General features: G+C 37.6%; 1 protein-coding gene across 1 annotated transcript in view; it reads right to left on the bottom strand.

Moving 5' to 3' along the window:
• The window catches only part of LOC149806227 (atrial natriuretic peptide-converting enzyme-like), a 212,118-nt gene that overhangs the window by 161,615 nt on the left and 30,659 nt on the right, over positions 1-19,844 (bottom strand). Inside the window, exon 2 of the mRNA XM_089935342.1 lies at positions 2,698-2,950. Coding sequence (XP_089791468.1) covers positions 2,698-2,950 — 253 coding nt within the window. The remainder of the gene's footprint in view (positions 1-2,697; positions 2,951-19,844) is intronic.

The following is a 19,844-nucleotide window of genomic DNA, read 5'->3' as shown; positions in this document are numbered from 1 at the left end:
AAGACCACAGATAAACCAAACTGTCAACTATCCATCAACCGTACATCTGCGTGTTTTGGCTTCATTATGTTTCCGTACCACCAACCGTTCACGCCTTAGAACATATACGAGTACTCCCTAACAATGGGAACTATTTTAACTCCGCCACCTTAGGCCAGTCAATGTATGCTTTCGAGGCACATTTCGCCGATATAACTGCACCATATTCGCCCGCATGGCGACATAAACGGTCTCTGCCGAGTCCTTTTTTATTTATGCCCTTGTGTAATTTACCGGTTTAATACCGTAAGTGCTGTCCTTGCAGTCACGCTACCAATGTATACCACTAGATTTTAATATGTACTATTTTACGACAGGGACAGTCATTCGGTTCTGGTCGGAATTCACTACTAGTGAACCAGGACATCATGGAAACACACTAACACTTCACTCCGTGACGTTTGCTCCTATTGATTAGCTCATTAGTTCGGGCCAGGAATATTTCCATGGCGCCAAATTCCAATAATCAAACAAGTAATCACACAAATCTAAGAATTGCTTAAAACGGGGCACTACAACCACGTGCACATACTCTAAATTTACTACAATATATTAAAAGCTCTGAATAGAAAAATTTAAAATCATATCCATAATTGATATATATTTGTATGTTTCCCAGTATAGTCACACATAGTCATTCATGTCAAATATGTACGAATGAGTGTGCGACGATACATGGTTATGTGCATGAACTTCTATTTTTATTATTTTATTACAAAAACTGAGGACCACATGGCAGATGGGTCAGCCATGACCAAATGTGTTATCCTCGTTAAAGATAGTTTATTATTATTATTATTATTATTATTATTATTATCGTTATACAATCCAAGATATTGGTACTATTAAAAAGCTACATATGGCTTTTACTAATATAGTGTTGCATTAATCTTTGGGCACAACTCTGCCTTTAGTCTGAGCAAACCATCAATAACCTTTATACGACTTATAATTGGACGTTTAATCTGAGTAAATTTTCCACGACAATTACATGACTTTCAATACGGACGTTTAGTTTCAGTAAATTGTCCATACAAATTATAAGACTTTTAATACGAACGATTAGACTGAGTAAATTGTCTACGAGAGTTATAAGACTTTTAATACGGAAATTTAATTTCAGTACATTGTCCATAAAAATTAGGAGACTTTTAAAACGGACATTGCGTCTAAGTACATTATCCATCACAATTATAAGACTTTTAATAATACAATTACGAGATCAGGTAGTACTACAAATCAAGCAGCATTCGGCTGCAATACTCCACGGCTCTATTCACCAAGTTTAAATAATGTTAACCTATTGATGCACGTCTTTGCAAGCAGCAACTACAGCTGTCTCATTCTAGATCAGTGAATTTAAAAGGACATGACAGTCCGTTCTCAACTTCTTAAAAGCTGATGATGGAGGGCGATCATTTCCATGCTAATTTTATTTCCTACTTTTTCACCAAGACTGAATTCAAAATATATTGCTTCTAAGGCAAAATAAACAAAATGTTTCCTATTTCTTTTCCCTTATGGTTTTGTCTTTTTTAAAAAAAATAGCAATTACTAGGAAGTCTTTAAATTGAGCCCGGATTACCTGATTAGAACTAAGAGTTAAAAATCATGGAACAGTCGAAGTGAAGGAAATCAATAACATTAAGCCCAGGAAAATGATGAACGAGAATTTGACGAATGGCATATAATGCATTGTGACACTTGATAAATTGAGAATACAGCGTATCGAACCATACTTACGAGATCAAGTCAGTTTAAGGGGGTTTCAAAATTGGTTTTAGTTGCATTTACAATATAGACGCTTTCACTGCTGTTTGATTTCGAGTAATGCAGTATCGGTTTGTGTCAGTAGAAACTCAGTTTCAAACTGTATTTTTCTTAATGATTTGTGGTCCTGTTGATGTCAGCCTGTATTATGCAGTTCAAATGTTGGACTTATCTAGCTGATTGAGCAGGAGACATTATACATTATACTATTCTATCCATTCGTGACTTGCTGGAGAAAATTCATTGCTATATTTCTTGTATAAGGCGTTATTATGCTAATGAACATTTACTATGCTTTATGAATACTGCATTTTACTACAGGAGATAAAATGCAGCATAAACACTGTTTACTGTTCTTTTTTATTTACCGCTCAGTGGAATATATTGATTGTGACCATGATTTAAATAAAACAACAGTGAAATGAAATGTGGTTTTCAGGGTTTGAATGATGGGTTAATTAGCGACCTTCAAGTCAGCTGGTAGTAACTATCATACACGCATGTAGCTAAATGTAGATTGGAAATAAAGGAAGGGAATGAATACCGCGGAAACGTATCGACAAAACTAATTGAAAACAACTTCTATCTCAATATATTTAGTAATTAATATAATTTTATCAGATATAAACTGAAACGCTTATTAAAGCGAAAATGTAATACTGATACCACGATATTCCAAATTGCTGCACACGAGGCCCATTTAGTAATCTGTTCTAAGCATCTGAATTAAATTTCCACAAATTCTTGAATAAACAAAGTTAAACTCTGAAGTAAATATAATACTTGAGCCCTTGAATTAGCTATTATACACATAAATACTCTTAAATACAATATAAAATGTATTTTACTGTCTCACAACACCTTGGAAATAAAAACTCTGTTACCTACCTTTGGCGACAATAATTCCAGTAAGAATACCCACAGTCGCAATGATGACAATGCAACAGGTGATTATGTAAAGTGCTTTCCTTTTCCATTTGCCGCTTTCTTTGAAATCCACAACCATGTCCTGAGCCACTGTCGGGTCAAAGCGATAGGTGCCAGTCGACCCATTGCCCTTAGCAGTCGTCTCTCTATGGCCTTCACTCACTGGCCTACCGACTTCGCCGTCCTCCTCAAACAACGGGTTCTCGTAGCAGGCCTGAAGAAGATTGATACCCTCATCATTACGCTTGCGATACTGAAACGTCTTCATAGGGATCTTGTTAAGAAGTCGGGTCCCCATTGTGGAGAACAAAACACTTTACCCCAAGGTAAGCTGTCACCGAAAGTTTCATGTACGAGTCTGATTGTTAAGAAACAGAGAAAGTTGTACACATCTTTATCCCTCAGGAACTACTAATAAAAATAAGTTACTGTTGATGCGGCACTTCGTAATTGGAGGAATGTTTTGAATGACAATTTTGCAAATACATAGACCCCTCCCACCATTTGACTTGGCGACAGTGTTGCTTGTATATTAATGCATCCCGCGCGGTGGTATAGTCTCTTTAAATACCGATCAAAGTGGTCTGTAGCAGTTAGGCCATGGATCGATGTAGACTTTAGGACTCGAAAGGAGAACATTGCCTCGTCTACCTGAATATTAAACCGAGGCATTCGCGGACGATTCATTGTCAAATGGGAAATATTCATGCAAAATGTATGAGAATAATATAGAAAACAACCGAATCAATGCTATCTTAAGATGGGACCAAGCAAGTCCGGAAAAATCATAAGAGTCGGAAGATTGCACAGAATCTTGATATCAAACCTGTAAATAGACAATTATTATAGTTTTGCTTCATTTTCGACATTGGCCTACTTTTTTGACTTAGCTAAATAATGGATCGAAATTTTTGTTATGCAGTTCCCAGGCTCTCATGTGAGGAGAATCGCAATGCTTCTTCTTCTGATATCTATAAAACTGGCTGTATTGTTTGCCTATCTTTTACATATAAACTAGACTTCTAGCGTTAGTATTCAAACCATAGTCTCTATTTGCAATTGATTTATACTCGTTTATGGTACAGTGCTCCATTCTACATAATGAGATACTTATTTAAATAACGAGGTTGCAAGGTTTAAAAAAGCAATTTGTTTATGGTAAAGGTTTTTCCACGATGGTACAATAAAGCGTAGGCATCCATTTTTTTCTTTTCTTGTTCTTGAAATAACTAAGTGTATTACTGTTGAAAGCAAAGAGAAAGAAGACTTAAATAAAGACAGATTAGTTCCTCATATAAAGAATGGAATGATACATCATGATATGTCATGTTAACATATATTTAAATTAAGATTATGTTTAAAGCATGCGCATGGGAGAGGGTTTGATTGACACTCAAAACTGCAGTTCGCCATGATAAATAGTAGCTTAAAGGGAACAACGTATGGAATCTGACTCGAGAAAAGCAAACGTATGAGGTAGCCATGTGACTATTAAACTCTGTAAAATAAAAATGAGCCAAGTCTTCAGAAAATATTAATAAAGCCAACCACAGCGCCAACCTAAAAACTTGTATAGATAAACTGAACGCAATATATTGACACTTTATTTATCGTTCATCAAAATTTACGCAAGGCCAGAAAAGGAACTGATTATAAAACTACTTTTCCTGTGCTGCCAAAAGACACATCATTACCCATGTTGGAGTAAGTCCAGCTCTGATGTAAATATAGAACAAAGACCAGGTAGTTAAATCAAGAAGTCTTTCTGTCAAATGTTTCCGTTGTTGAAAAGGATCATCATAATGTGTGGAGTCAGAACTATAAGGACTATAAAATACTTTCCAGACTGGACTATTGTAACTTAATTATGTCTGGTTCATCTCAATATCTACTCCAGAAACTTCAAAAAGTTCAAAACACAGCTGCTCGGATCATACTTAGAGTACGACGATCAGAGCACACCTCCCCGCTGCTCTGTACCCTACACTGGCTATCCATTCGATTCAGAATCAAACACAAAATTTTTTCTCTGCTACGTTCCACTGACGGACTCCAGTCCAACATACCAATAAGACCTCACCCACGTGTACACACCAGCAAGATACTTACGCTCCTCTTCTGACAATCGTATACTCATTATTCCCACTATGAAAACGAAGTCATATGGACAGCGTTCTTTTGCATACCAGGGCCCAACAACATGGAATGAATTGCCCACTGAACTTAGACACAAAGACACAGTGATCCCATTCAAGAGTGCTCTCAAAACACACTTATTTTGACTGCAAGAACAAACTTAAAGACTTAATAATGTTTCCTACCTTAAATATTTTCAGCATGTTTTTTATGTTTTCTAATTTCATGGTGATTGTTTTTGTAATCATATCATTATATATGTTTTTTATGTTATAGGTGTTGTCTAATGTTGTAAAGCGCTTAGAGCTTCTAAAGATTAGGCCCTATACAAAGTCCTCATTATTATTATTATTATTACTGTTATTATTATGGCGAAAGAAGACGTAATAGAAATCGAGACATCTCCCGACAACACAGACATTTTGCATAAACAGCAACGAGATTCCGGATAAATTTATCGGAAGAACCGAATTCTAAAATTTTGAAATATGTTCAATCAAGTTATAATGGTTATATGGTGCCGATTAAAGTTGTGAAATGAAATTAATAAAAGTTGCAGAAATAATTTTTTTCAGGAAAATTAACACTTTCAAACAATGTAATGATGAAGTACTACAAAACAAACGTAAAAAGTACAAATGTAAACATGAAGTACTACAAGATAATGGTAAAAAGTACAAATGTAAACATGAAGTAGTACAAGATAATGGTAAAAAGTACAGATGTAAACATGAAGTACTACAAGATAATGGTAAAAAGTACAAATGTAAACATGAAGTACTACAAGATAATGGTAAAAAGTACAAACGTAAGCATGTGGAACAGCAAACAAGTTAGGAAGATCAAACATTTCAAACATAAGTAAGGATAATATAATGCGAAGATAAAAGATAACGATGATAAAATTTTGTAAGAATAGGCAAAATGAAGGATATTTGTTAAAGAATCTAAAATCCTTAACAGATGTGCTCATATGTCCTACCTAAGCCACATTCCTTCACAAAGTGGTCAAATTTCGTAGCTAAACCACATTCCCTCACAAAGTGCTCAAATGTCTTAGCTAAACCACAAAGTGGTCAAATTTCTTAGGTAAACTACATTCCCTCACAAAGTGGTCAAATTTCTTAGGTAAACCACATTCCCTCACAAAGTGCTCAAATTTCTTAGGTAAACCACATTCCCTCACAAGGTGCTCAAATTTCGTAGCTAAACCACATTCCCTCACAAAGTGGTCATATTTCTTACCTAAACCACATTCCCTCACAAAGTATTCAAATTTCTTAGCTAAACCACATTCCTTCACAAAGTGGTCAAATTTCGTAGCTAAACCACATTCCCTCACGAAGTGCTTAAATTACTTAGCTAAACCACAAAGTGGTCAAATTTCTTAGGTAAACCACATTCCCTCACAAAGTGGTCAAATTTCTTAGGTAAACCACATTCCCTCACAAAGTGGTCAAATTTCGTAGCTAAACCATATTCCCCCCACAAAGTGCTCAAATTTTTTACCTAAACCACATACCCTCACAAAGTGCTCCAATTTCTTACCAAAAACCGCATTCCCACACAAAGCGCTCAGATTTCTTACCTAAACTGCATTCCCTCACAAAGCGCTCAAATTTCTTACCTAAACCGCATTCCCTCACAAAGCGCTCAAATTTCTTACCTAAACCGCATTCCTCTACAAAGTGCATACTTTTCTCTGCTTGCAGGCCTACTTCATGAAGTTTTTAAGCGAGTTCGCATCAAAACTTTTGTCTCACGGGGTTGAAGTCATTAGGCCTTACGAAAATGTATCCCACTGTTAGTGTGAACTTGAGATATTGACATTAAAATAAAATCAAAATGCTTGAAACGTCTTATATGGTTTATGGACTGAGCTTGCATATTTTCCAGTTACTTGTAATATTTGCACGGCTTAAAAATGCTTGATATGTCCATGCTACCTATGCTTCTAATTTTCTTATAAAACAATAATAATACCAATAATCATACACAGTTTTCTAAAAGACCATTCATAACAGTGAGGTAAATTCAAACTCATGCTAATGGAAGCAAAGTGATCTTTGACAAATACAATTGCATAATTTAGATACACCAAAGACAGTGTGTGTGTGTGTGTGTGTGTGTGTGTGATTTTTTATTTTTACGTAGCTTTAACAATTTTTCAGTAGTATCGCTACGATGTCTGCAGTGTGGCAGTTTATAGTGATGTGCCACAGACATAAAGCATCACGCCCCACATTATCCTGACACCAGGCCAATCAGTCCTAACACTAACCTGTTAATAATGAGGTAGCTGCTAGTACCATTTTTATGTCTTTGGTATGACTCGACCGGGGTTCGAACCCGCGACCTCCCACATCAGAGGAGGAAGCTCTAACCACTTAGGCCACCCGTGCGGGCACACTAAAGACAGAAAGCTGCAAACTCTTCAATAGTTGTTACGTCATATGGGATTAACTTTTTTAAATCTATTTCTATGCGCACTATCCGTTATAATCTAGACCTTTTCAGACGCACTGATATACGGTGATGTTTTGTTTTGTTTTCATTAAGCCGCACATGACAAGGCCAACCAATCGATATTAATCTTAGCGTATTCGCGCATATTCAAACACAAATATACGAGTATTCTTTGAGTTCTAGCCATTCTGATAGATTGCCTAAACCACAACCACCAAATACCAGACATTTGTTTTCTCGAGCGGAATAAGAAACTTTGCATTCTTATGCATTCTTGCCATTACTTTGGGCTTTAAACACATTATAGCGGAGCTCTGTACACCGTAAACGTGATTAATTTCCTAGTCCTTGTTAGTACGTGAGCGATGTAGTAGCTTTTTTGGCACACATACTCTTAAACAAAATTTACCAGATTCCCGCTATTTAAAATGGAAAACAGCCTAAGCAGAATAAATTCTTACTTGAAAATAATAATAAAAATCATTTTCATTACATTTCTTATTATCAAATTCTTCCCTTTTTAGAAAAATATATTTTTTTAATTGTATATACAAATTTGACTTTGAGTTATTGGTTAGTTTCTTATGCTGTCAGATGATGCCGCAAACATTAATTTGTCTCCATAGCTTGTTCGCCACTCTATAGGGTACCGACAGAACAGTTCACTTCGGATATAAATAATTATTATAAAAGAAAATATTTAAAGAAAAACAATGAAATGACATAACAATTTATTTCCATTTTAAGAAATGGTTATTTCACCAAAGATGTTGGATTGATAAGGGGTTCCAAAACCGTCGTTTTGAAAGTCAAAGGAAAGTTTCTTTTACTCTTAACATTTATTTTATTTTACTAAGTCTTTTGAAGGTATAGAGTACAAAATCACAAGACAAAAGACAACTAGTACTAGTTCTAAACAGCATGGATCTGTACTAAATAGAATGGATCTGCACTAAATAAAATGTATCTGCACTGAATAGCAAGGATCTGTACTGAATGGCATGGATCTGCACTAAATAGCATGGATCTGCACTAACTAGCATGGATCTGCACTGAATAACAGGGATCTGTACTAAATAGCATGGATCTGCACTAAATAGCATGGATCTGCACTGAATAACAGGGATCTGTACTAAATAGCATGGATCTGCACTAAATAGCATGGATCTGCACTAAATGGTATGGATCTGTACTAAATGGCATGGATCTGTACTAAATAGCATGGATCGGCACTGAATAACATGGATCTGCACTAAATAGCATAAATCTGTACTAAATAGCATGGATCTGCACTGAATAGCATGGATCTGTACTAAATAGCATGGATCTGCACTGAATAGCATGGATCTGCACTAAATAGCATGGATCTGCACTAAATAACATGGATCTGCACTGAATAGCATGGATCTGTTCTGAATAGCATGGATCTGCACTAAATAACATGGATCTATTCATAGATCTGCACTAAATGGCATGGATCTGCACTAAATAGCATGGATTTGCACTAAATATAATGGATCTGCACTAAATAGCATGGATCTGCACTAAATAGCATGCATCTGCACTAAATGGCACGGATCTGCACTAAATAGCATGGATCTGCACTGAATGTCATGGATCTGCATTGAATAGACTGGATCTGCACTAAACTCCCAGTAGGACAGAAATGAATAATCTAACGTTCTTACATTATGTGAGTTTAAAATTGTCGCTTTTGATGGTAAACGTTTGCTAAGTAAAAAAAAGATTGCCTTACTTATATTGTGAACTAAAAACTTGCTAAGTAAGATGAATTTGCCTTTTGTGTCGTTTTGTGAACTAAAAGCATATTAATTTAATAAGTGAACCTCATATTCTACGCGATCCATAAAGTCGTGGAACTAAAAGATAATCCACGAACAACTTCACAGTACCTAGTTCCGTAATAGGTCATGTACATGTGGTTTCCAGCATGATCTACGCGAAAGAGCTTCACATGTACACAAAACACTGTCATTGTCGTTATTATATGTCAGGCCGATTATCTAATGTACAGATGCTTCGTCAATATTTCACTATGCAGATCCATCACATTAGCGTCTTTGATCCACCACATTTCCGTCTTGATCCACCAGGGAAAAACAAATATGTGTCAGCTGATTATTGAGCATGGCAGCTACACAGGTACCCCGGGCATAATCTAGATCATCAAGTTACACGGTACTCCTGTACAATTACGCCTGTCGTGTCGGACCTACTTTCCTAACTGCTAAATTAACTTGCGTCGTTGATATAATTCTCCCAGTGTCAGGCGCGATATGATATCCCACACACAAGAATTGTTTATCTTATGGAATGTGGCCAGGCCAACCTAACACTTACCTTTTGGAAGACCGTGCAATATCCACTGCATACGTTTGAGATTCGATGGCAACGACAGATAAAATATGGGCTGATAAGCACGTGCGGATATTTTAGAGCTCCTGCTAGTGATCGCCGAATGTTATCGTCGAATTTCTTCATTAATCGATGTTGTGTTGTACGCACCCGAGGGGAGAAGTTCGATCCTATTCCAGTTCGCTCCACTGTCTTCTGAAAACATGTATGTGTTATTCGCGGGCAGACCACCAAACTGGACCGGATATTACACAAACTGTAATACACTCGCAGCGAGGCTAGTGCGATCTCAAGTGTCCCCAGCAGTCCCAGGTGCAGAAAACGTTACACTGAATTCTGGCTTGGTGGATGCAATGGCGATCATTTAGGTCATGCTCTGGACTGTATTTATAACCACCTGTTGCATTGATGCATAGGTTTGACGTAGCACACGCACCGCCTCAATTGTTTCAGAACTCATCATCATTGTTGCATATTTCGTGAATATTTTCAACGCGTGCGGGCATAAACATACAATAGGTATTTCTGGCCATAAGATGATACGTGAGCAATCGCTGACAAATGCATGGGGCTTCGTGAATACTTTCTGGTGCATTGTATTCTGCACGAACTGATTCCTTGAGTGTTTCCAATCGATCTACGAGATCGCGAGGGTCGCACAGTCTCCCACCACCAAAGGTCTCTCCGTATTTTGCCAGAGATTCTTCTTACTTTTTTAGTTTATCGACTATCCATTTGTTGTATTCTCTTATTCTTTCGTCCATCGGGCCGGTTCATCTCTCAAATTCTATATGAGTTCGAGTTCTTGATTTGCGTTCATGTTGTCGCTTCCATGTATGTTTAGAATTTGCTACCTGTTGGAAAGGAAGTTTGTGTTGGCGCCGTTTGCTCTTCCTCAGAGCGAAATTGACATTTTGTTTCCTTTGCTCAAGCATACGTGCAGGTGCAGATGCTTGTTCACGTTCATCCTCTTTACTGTAAGGTCAGTATTTGGTCGAGGAGACCTAGACCTTTGTCCTGGCAATTCTTGTAGTGGTGGTGGTGGCGATGGCGCTCGCGTTTGACAATTATTTCTCCATAACGCTTCCCTTCTTTCGGTTTTCCTTCTGTAAATGCAGTATGCGCGTGTTTGAAATAAACCCGCCGAGCACCAGTAGCGTATTTCTTTCCCAGAAACTCCCTGAATACCATTTTGGGCCATTCAACATTCATGCATTTTATCATGTGTCTTTGATGGCACTCTGATCATGCAGTGTTTCCAATTGGGAGGTCTGCTAAGAGAGACAACCATAGGATTTTTAAACATAGCCTGGATATTTGCTTCCTTAAGAAACATGGGGTTGTGTTGACAACTCTTACGTATAGTCGGGTGGTACGTTTGATATTTTGCCTATGTCACGTCCTCAATGAGTGCCTGGGTACCTTTGTTGAGTACACCCTGGTCCTCACCAAGTTCTTCAAATTCTCCTTTGATTTCCTCAATCGCGTCGGGCCAACGCGAGATTTCCTCTTCATTTGCTCTTGTGGTCTTCTTGATCTCCTTGGTGAGTTTAGCTATTTTACGAAGGGGATCCGGGACTTCTTTGGTTCCCATGAGCGCTGAAACTTTTTGCACGGCTGTTATGGTAACCTTTTCAATATAATCGGCATGCTCGACAATTTCTTTGGTGGGCTTAATCAACGACGCAAATACTAGCTCAAACGCCGCTGTAAGGTCGTCTCTCGCAGTCTGCCGCGACTGTAACATATTGTTGACACTTTTGTAGCATTCGATTACTTTTTGAATCAGTCCTTGTTATTCACGAGCGGCTTCACGGCGTCGTATTTCGAACGGTTCTATGGTGCTGCTGTTGGACATTTTTTATTTGTAAACTTGATGTGTCCAGACCTGCACGATACTTGCGTGACCCACCATTAGTCATATCAATCATGAGAAAACTAAACGGGTTCGAAGTAATCTGCATAAACATGTCATGAATTCATCCTACATGTGGTCGGCGGCGCACCAAGTCCAATGAATGTTTTCAAGACCATTCCGCTCAATGCCACGAAATATCACCAGCACGTTATAGTTGTCACGGATCACTTTGGACAAATCCTATGGCTAATTTTATTGCCCGTACCAAGAAAGATTTCGCGCAGTTGGCTTGATGTCAAAACAGCGGACGAAGTCCATCAAGATGATTCGTTATTTCTTCCACACGATCGTGTCACTGATTGACAAGTTACATACATGCAAAAACGCGCTCACAACTGTCGATTTTGCTAGCCATTACAAAGATTAGTAACCGCTTACGTACAAAGATTCTGCCAGTGTGGCAGGTGCACCCGAGTGCATTTATATGCACTCGGCCCGATCACATTGCCACGTTTGTTACAACCATCATTTTCATACTTCTGCCAACCTTTCAAGAAATGTATTAAAGTCATTTAGCAGTTAATCGGTGTAAATTCTCAACAATCGGAACACATTGTTTGGTGGGGACCGAGACTGTAACACTCTGCCTGAAAATGCTATACACAGCTTTTAGTTGGGATGCACCCCATAACACTATAAATACTTCAATAGTACTATCACATTCTAGTTCTTGATTGTGAAATAATCCTCTGGTATGTGTTATTTGTATGTGCGTCTCTGCTTGGGTTGATTTTACTGATTAGTTGTTTGATTTCAGGGAGCCGGTAAGATATTTATCAGAACTGGGTAATTAACCAATTTCTACGAATAGACGTCATAATGTTCATTAATAATAATAATAATAATAATAATAATAATGATGATGATGATGATGATAATAATAATAATATGTGAGCGTTTTTCTCTCTCTCTCGGAATTTTAACGTAGCTTTAACAATTTAGTCATACTATGTCTGCAGCGTGGCAGTTTGTAGTGATGTCTAGCACTGGGAAATCATGCCTTAGACACGTGGCATCATGTCCCAGCCGGTAACATTTTCCTGACACTAGGCCGATCAGTCCTAACATAAACCTCTTAATGCTGAGCATCAAGCGATGGAGCTGCTAGTACCATTTATATAGTCTTTGGTATGACTCAGCCGGGGTTCTAATCCGCGACTTCTCGCTTCCGAAGAGGACTCTCTAATAAATATACCACCGGAACGGTAATAATAATAATAATAATAATAACAATAATAATGTGAATTTAGCAGAGCATCTAATCTTTAGAAGCTCTATAATCGCTTTTGAATATCAGATAAGATATACAAATATATACATCGACAAGATTACAAAAACAAATGCCATTAAATTACAAAAGAAAAAGAATGTTGACAATAATTAAGGAAGTAAACATTATTAAATCTTTAAGTCTGATCTTGTAGTCGAAAAAAATGAGTTTTAAAGACACTCTTGAATGATATTACAGTATTATTGCGTCTAAGATCAATGTGCATTTTGTTCCACGTAGTTGAACCCTGGTAAGGAACGTTGTCAGTTTAACAGCGGGAATTGCGAGTATCAGAAAGGAGTTTAAGGTTCTACTATTATGTATATTTAATCTGCATTGTTTGTTAGTGTTTATAATTCGTTTTATGCTATGGAAATTGTGATTTGGACTTGACCTTGTCCAAAGTCAAGTTCATTTTCAACCTAACCTGAATCATTCATTATGGTTTTGTAAACAGCATTTTCATCTCAATCTGAACCCAGATCATTGTACATTCCGCATGAAATGCCGGGTCTATTTGTTATTTATCACATTTTACAATATAAGTTTATTAACACACCTTCTAATTATAACTTAGATTTTATCTTGTAAACATTTGAAACATTCGAGAAAGAAATTTTCCATAGTTTTATTTTAGAAATGCTAATTGTGACCTGAGGTCAAGTAGATGACTATATAATCTTGTTTGTCTAGAAATTATTCGCTCGTGCTGTAAGTTCTGAGCAGATGAAGTCGTATTATTATTGAGTCCAATATTTCATTTAGGCCAGAATTTATTTAATAAATTATTTAATAAAAAAAAAAATTCTCTGGAAATTTATTGAGCTGAAAAATAACATTCATGGAAACAGAGACTTGGATTTATAGTAAAATTCAGATAAGGATATATTCTTGGATTGTATTATTGTGAATAAACAAAAGACTGTTAGCACATCACAAGCACATCAACACTTCAGCGTTGGTTTTATTTTGGAATTCCACAAAAGTTTATTCAGAACTTTAATCATTACTACATGTGTTGTAATTCTTGGATTATCTGGGATTTAATTTGCAATACCGTAAGTTATCTTTTTACATTTTCACCCTGCGTCAAAGGAAATAAATTATATTTGAATTATATAAAAAATGCTGTTGTTGTTTGTTTTTTTTGTTTTTTTTGTTGGTTTTTTTTGCTCTATTTTATTACTTAGTTTAAGACAATAGAGTAGTAATTATAGATGGGGCGTACATATAGGTGAGATCAGATAGGTGTATTGGACTGGAGACACTTGACGAGGTCAGATAGGTGTTTTGGACTGGAGACAGTTGACGAGGACAGATAGGTGTATTGGACTGGAGACAGATGACGAGGTCAGACAGGTATATTGGGCTGGAGACAGTTGACGAGTCAAATAGGTGTATTGGACTGGAGACAGTTGATGAGGTCAGATAGGTGTATTGTACTGGAGACAGTTGACGAGGTCAGATAGGTATATTGGACTGGAGACAGTTAATGAAATGTATCATAGTGAAAAGATTTTGCTTTTGATTCTGGATCTAATGGGTAGCCAGTGAAGGTTACACAGCAGGGTGTTTGCTCAGATCTTCCTTGTCTTGAACTTCCTGAAGTTGTTTTCGTGATGTCATCCGAAAGAAAATTGCGAATCGATCTGATGCCTCTCAGTTCCATTCATGCGTTCTTGACTATATTCATTACATGCTGGTATAATGAGAGGGTATTGTCGAGAGGGACACCTAGATTTCATACTGACTGTAAATTTAATGTTGGCATTGCTGATACTTACTGTTTGAGGTAAAGGATGAGAATGAGAAAGTCTTTGCATGGTGATCGTGATTGGCTTCAGTTTTATCATCATTCATCTGCAGCTTGTTAAATGTCATTAAATGCACCTCTCTACGCCTTGGATGACAGTCTCAACTTGAGCTGGGCAGCTAATGTGTATATTTGAGTGTCATCAGCGTACAGTTGGTGAGACACCAGATGTCGATCTATGGCAATTGAAAACGGCTGAGTGTATTGAATGAAGAGATCTGGGCCTAGAATAGAGCCTCTAGGAACTCCAAAACAGATCAAATAGGCTGGAATGTTTCCCATTTTCAGACACAATTTGTGTCCTGTTAACTAAGTAGGATTTGAACCAAAGTAAGACTGTATCTTCAATATCAAACTGGCCATGTATGTGCATCCATAATCAGCAAGAATAAGGCCCTGATAGCTGGGCATGTATGTGTAGCCATAATCAGCAAGAAAAAGGCCCTGATAACTTGCCATGTATGTGTAGCCATAATCAGCAAGAATAAGGCCCTGATAACTGGGCATGTATGTGCATCCATAATCAGCAAGAATAAAGCCCTGATAAATGGGCATGTATGTGCATCCATAATCAGCAAGAAAAAGGCCCTGATAACTGGCCATGTATGCGCATCCATAATCAGCAAGACTAAAGCACTGATAGCTGGGCATGTATGTGCATCCATAATCAGCAAGAATAAGGCCCTGATAGCTGGGCATGTATGTGCATCCATAATCAGCAAGAAATGGCCCAGCAGCAGGGAGGGCGAATCCTACAAGTTTTCAGGCAAAGGGAGGGCGAAATAAGCCCTTTATAAAACCGCGATTGACGCTTTATGTAAATGCGCCGTCGTTGCTGTCCTTTGTTGTCGTTGCCCTCCCTGCTGCTTCCTGCGTCCCTTTTCGAAAACCGAGGTACAAAAAATTATCCAAAAATCGTATCTAACCCGACTCGATACCGTGTCCGAGGATCATGTAGATTTATTGTTATAAATCCGTGCGGGGTTGATTGGGCATGACTAAATAAATTTCTAAACTTATTTATATCCATATCACCACTGCACCAAGTCTGATGTATATTTCGTAACGTGTATGTATCAACTCCATTAAACACAGCAAGAATATTACAATTATCTCTGATCACCTGAGGAATTTGTGTATATCGCTGGGTTACATAAATCACATCGGTGTTTTTGTGCCTGCCTCTGGAAAATATCCTGGCAGGATTTGATTGTTTATCCAACATCACATCATCATACACGACTAAATTATTAATAAATCCATCAATTAAATCATTACTTGGCGCTTCATTAAAGTCAGTACATCATCACCGTCGTTTAATGATTTTGCACTTTCATTAAAATCTTTTAACACTTCGTAGCATCGTTGATCGTCTACACTTGGTGCTACCAAATACAACTTGTCCCACTTCATCCACTTCATTATTAAATTAAGTAACAACTGTGGCTTACCACTCCCAGATGGTCCAATTATAATCATACGAACAGAATTTGGTAGCGCTGCGTGATACTTAACTGGTTCTCGTTTCCTTGTTGCAGAAAAGTCAGTAATCTCCATTAGATATAATATAATATAGATATGGATTTATATTGTGTGAAATGCAGGGCGCGCACGCCAACAAGTGATCTAACAACTGTTACAACAAAAAATAATAGATCCGTGGTTTCGGGCAAGTGTGAGCGATGCGGTATAAAAAAGTTCAGATTTATCTCCCTGACTCCGTCAGGTGGTAAGTCAGCGCCAAAACCAAAGTCAGCGCCAAAACCAAAGCCAAAACCAAAGTCAAGTAAAAAAAAAAAAATGGAGGTGATATTGCCGCCAAGTTAGGAAAATTAGCAGGAGCTTCGTGGGCTAAATACCCAGGAGAGAAACATCTACCAGGATATAATTATTGTGGTCCTGGAACCAGACTTCCTATCAGACTTGATTACCAAGATCAACCAAAACCCGGAGAAGAACCAATAAATGCTATCGATAAAGCATGCCATGTCCATGATGTAGCTGATAAAAGTAAAAATCTACAAGATAGGCATCTCGCGGAAGTGAAATTAATTCACGCGTTAAATTCCATCACTGATAAATCTCTCAAAGAAAGGTTAGCGAGTTGGTTATTAAAGTCCGCGATGAAATCTAAGCTTGTATTAGGCGCTGGTAATTAATTATAATGGAGTCGATTTATTATTCCCCAAGAGGATACTGGAGGGGTAGTACAGCAATCAGTAAAATTTCCAGTGTAGCAAAAGTCACACGTGATACTGCAGCAGACTGGTTATCCAAACAGGCAATATGGCAAATTTATCTACCGCGTCCTAGAAAAATTAATTTTGCACATTTCAATGTTAGTGTTCCTAATGAAGTTCATCAAGCTGATATATTATTTCTGCAACATGATACAGTTCGTCGTCGAACATATAAATACGCGCTAACTGTAGTTGATGTTGCAAGTAGATACAAAGATGCAGAACCGTTAACGACTACACAGCATCTGAGGTTGCTTCTGCTTTTGAACGAATTTATCAACGAGGTGGTCTACGATGGCCAAATCTATTACAAGTTGATCCTGGCAAAGAATTTCAGGGTGCAGTATCATCGCTGATGAAGCAACATAATGTCACCAGTAGACGAGGGCATACTGAGATTCATCGTGATCAGGCAATTGTTGAACGATTTAATCGAACAATTGCTGAGCGGTTATTTGGATACCAGTACGCGAAGGAATTCATTCAGGACAAGAGATCGCGTGAATGGGTTGCAAGATTACCAAGCGTGATAACTGCATTAAATAATGAAATACCTCGAACAACCAACATGAAACCTATTAACGCAATTACCAAAAAAAATATACCCGTACAACGACGTGATTTTTCAGAACAGCCAATACTGGGCAATGTCACTGTAACATATTTATATGAACCAGGTGAACTTGAAGGTGGTAAAGAAAGAGCGACTGATCCTACCTGGAGCATCACCACACACAAGATATTTAACATAACTAGATCCACTGGTAGACCAGCAATCTACAGGCTGGGTTCAACTGCTCCTCAGCGCGGATTCACACGTGAACAACTACAAGTAATTTCCGAAGACACACGATTACCGCCCAAATCACTTAATTAGCACCACGTCGTTGATTACTCTCAAGACATGTCAGCATCACATTTTGTCGTGTATGACCAAGATTGTTACCTTTTCTGTCTACGGTAAATTGTTTTGGATTTTTATTAGTGTAACACCACAACATTATACAATTACAGCTCGCACAGTGATTATTCTGCTGTTGTTTCAGTGTCATGATAAATTCAACATCGAGGTCAAAATCGCGATTATTTTTTTGTCACTCTGTTTGTAACCGACCAATTTTTTTCTTATTATATCGACTTGACATTTGTCGTTATCATCAGCCATTGACTCATCCAAGACAATTCTCCGCAATTGAGAAAATCTTCTGACTCGAGACACTGCTAAGTAAACTAAGTTTGACCACTCGATTCGATCATCAACAATCCAAACAAGTGTATCAGAAATAGTCATCTCGTATCCTAGTGTCCACGGGAATTTGTTCATTTTTTAGTGCATCTTCAACAACATTGACATCAACTGTGACAATATCATTTAATACTAAATTCTGTTTCCTTGACTCTGTCAAGGGTCCTGGTATATCAACATCTATATTCTGCAACTGCGTATCAGCTGGTCTATAACACAACGACACTGGCAACATTGGAAACTTTTCTCGTTGCAGTGAAAACAATTTCATCTGAAGTGTGTCTCTGACTATCTTTCTACTTGCCACTATCAAATCGTTTGGTTTCCACGTTTTCCAAAAGTCGCTCATTGAAGTCTCTGAAACTATTTTACGCATAATTTCACATTGAATTTTATTCGGTTGTAGTCTGATTAATGTTTTAAATTCCTTCAACGTTGCATCAAGAGATCTATAATCATCAAACACTTCTTCATAATAATCAACAAAATCTTTTAACCACAAATGAGGAGATGGACCAACAGACGGAGGTGGCTGACCGTGATCGCCGCACATTATCACTGCAGTATTTTTTGTTAGCAGCCAATCTAGAAATGTTTTTAATATATCTAACGACACTGTGCCTATTTCATCCCAAATAATATTCCGCGGAATGTATTTTGCTCCCATTCGATCTGGAGTCCACACACCACCGCTGTATTTGAAAAAGCTGTGATAAGTACAAGAATTGACTCCTCGTTGTTTCATCTCCCTGGCGAGTCTGTGTGTTGGTGTTAGCACAATCATATCTGAATTTCGAAATAATTAAATCGCTCGAGTTGTCTTACCAGAACATCCCGATCCGTTTAAATAAATGGTTTTGTGTCTGGTGATTGGATCATTCACAGACGGCGCCAACGACATTTCTGATAATTCTGATTTGCAATAATTATCCTTAACCGCAACATCAGCGGATTCACAATAACAATGTAACATTTCCTTTTTTATTCTCCACGAACTCCATGATTCATCAGTGCTTGTAAAACGAGCCAATAATTCTGAATATCTTTTATCGATATAAAATGAATCCGTTGCAACTCTAACTGCAGTGTCGGGAAATCTATTTACTTGCGATAGCAAATTTATATAAGCATAAGCCAGCATCGAAGATCTTAAATGTGTGTATTGAGGTGATTCTCCATTAATATAACTAACAATTGTGCCCAACCGTGTTCTGTCGGACAAGAAAGCGTCCTCCCGATTACAAAATATATTTCTCGCAGCGGCATCAGCAATTATAAAATTTAATTCAGCATCATCCATAATCAATCGTGAGTGATGTCTTTTATGATCATATGCAACACCTTGAGTAAATTTACCGATTATTCTTCTACCGAGATCTTTTGCTGTTTTTTCACTATTGCTGAGTTTAATCTTAAGAATATTAGGAGCGTTATTGTTAATGACATCCATGGGTAAGTTCGGACACTCCCGTGCATATTCTTCAATGACTTCATCGAGACTGATACGCTCCGGTGTTGGTAACCAAACCGAAGTCTGATGTCGATATGATATGATTGCTTCACTGACCGGCAACGATACCAGTATTCGGCTGTCAAGCATATATCGCAACAACACTATTGGTGCCCAACGTTTCTCTGAGAAA

This window comes from Sinohyriopsis cumingii, chromosome 2, assembly GCF_028554795.1.
Source record: "Sinohyriopsis cumingii isolate HCF-2022 chromosome 2, ASM2855479v2, whole genome shotgun sequence".
Lineage (NCBI taxonomy): Eukaryota > Metazoa > Mollusca > Bivalvia > Unionida > Unionidae > Sinohyriopsis > Sinohyriopsis cumingii.
The sequence above is the reverse complement of the archived record's forward strand: the minus strand, read 5'-3'. Positions and strand labels throughout refer to the sequence as shown.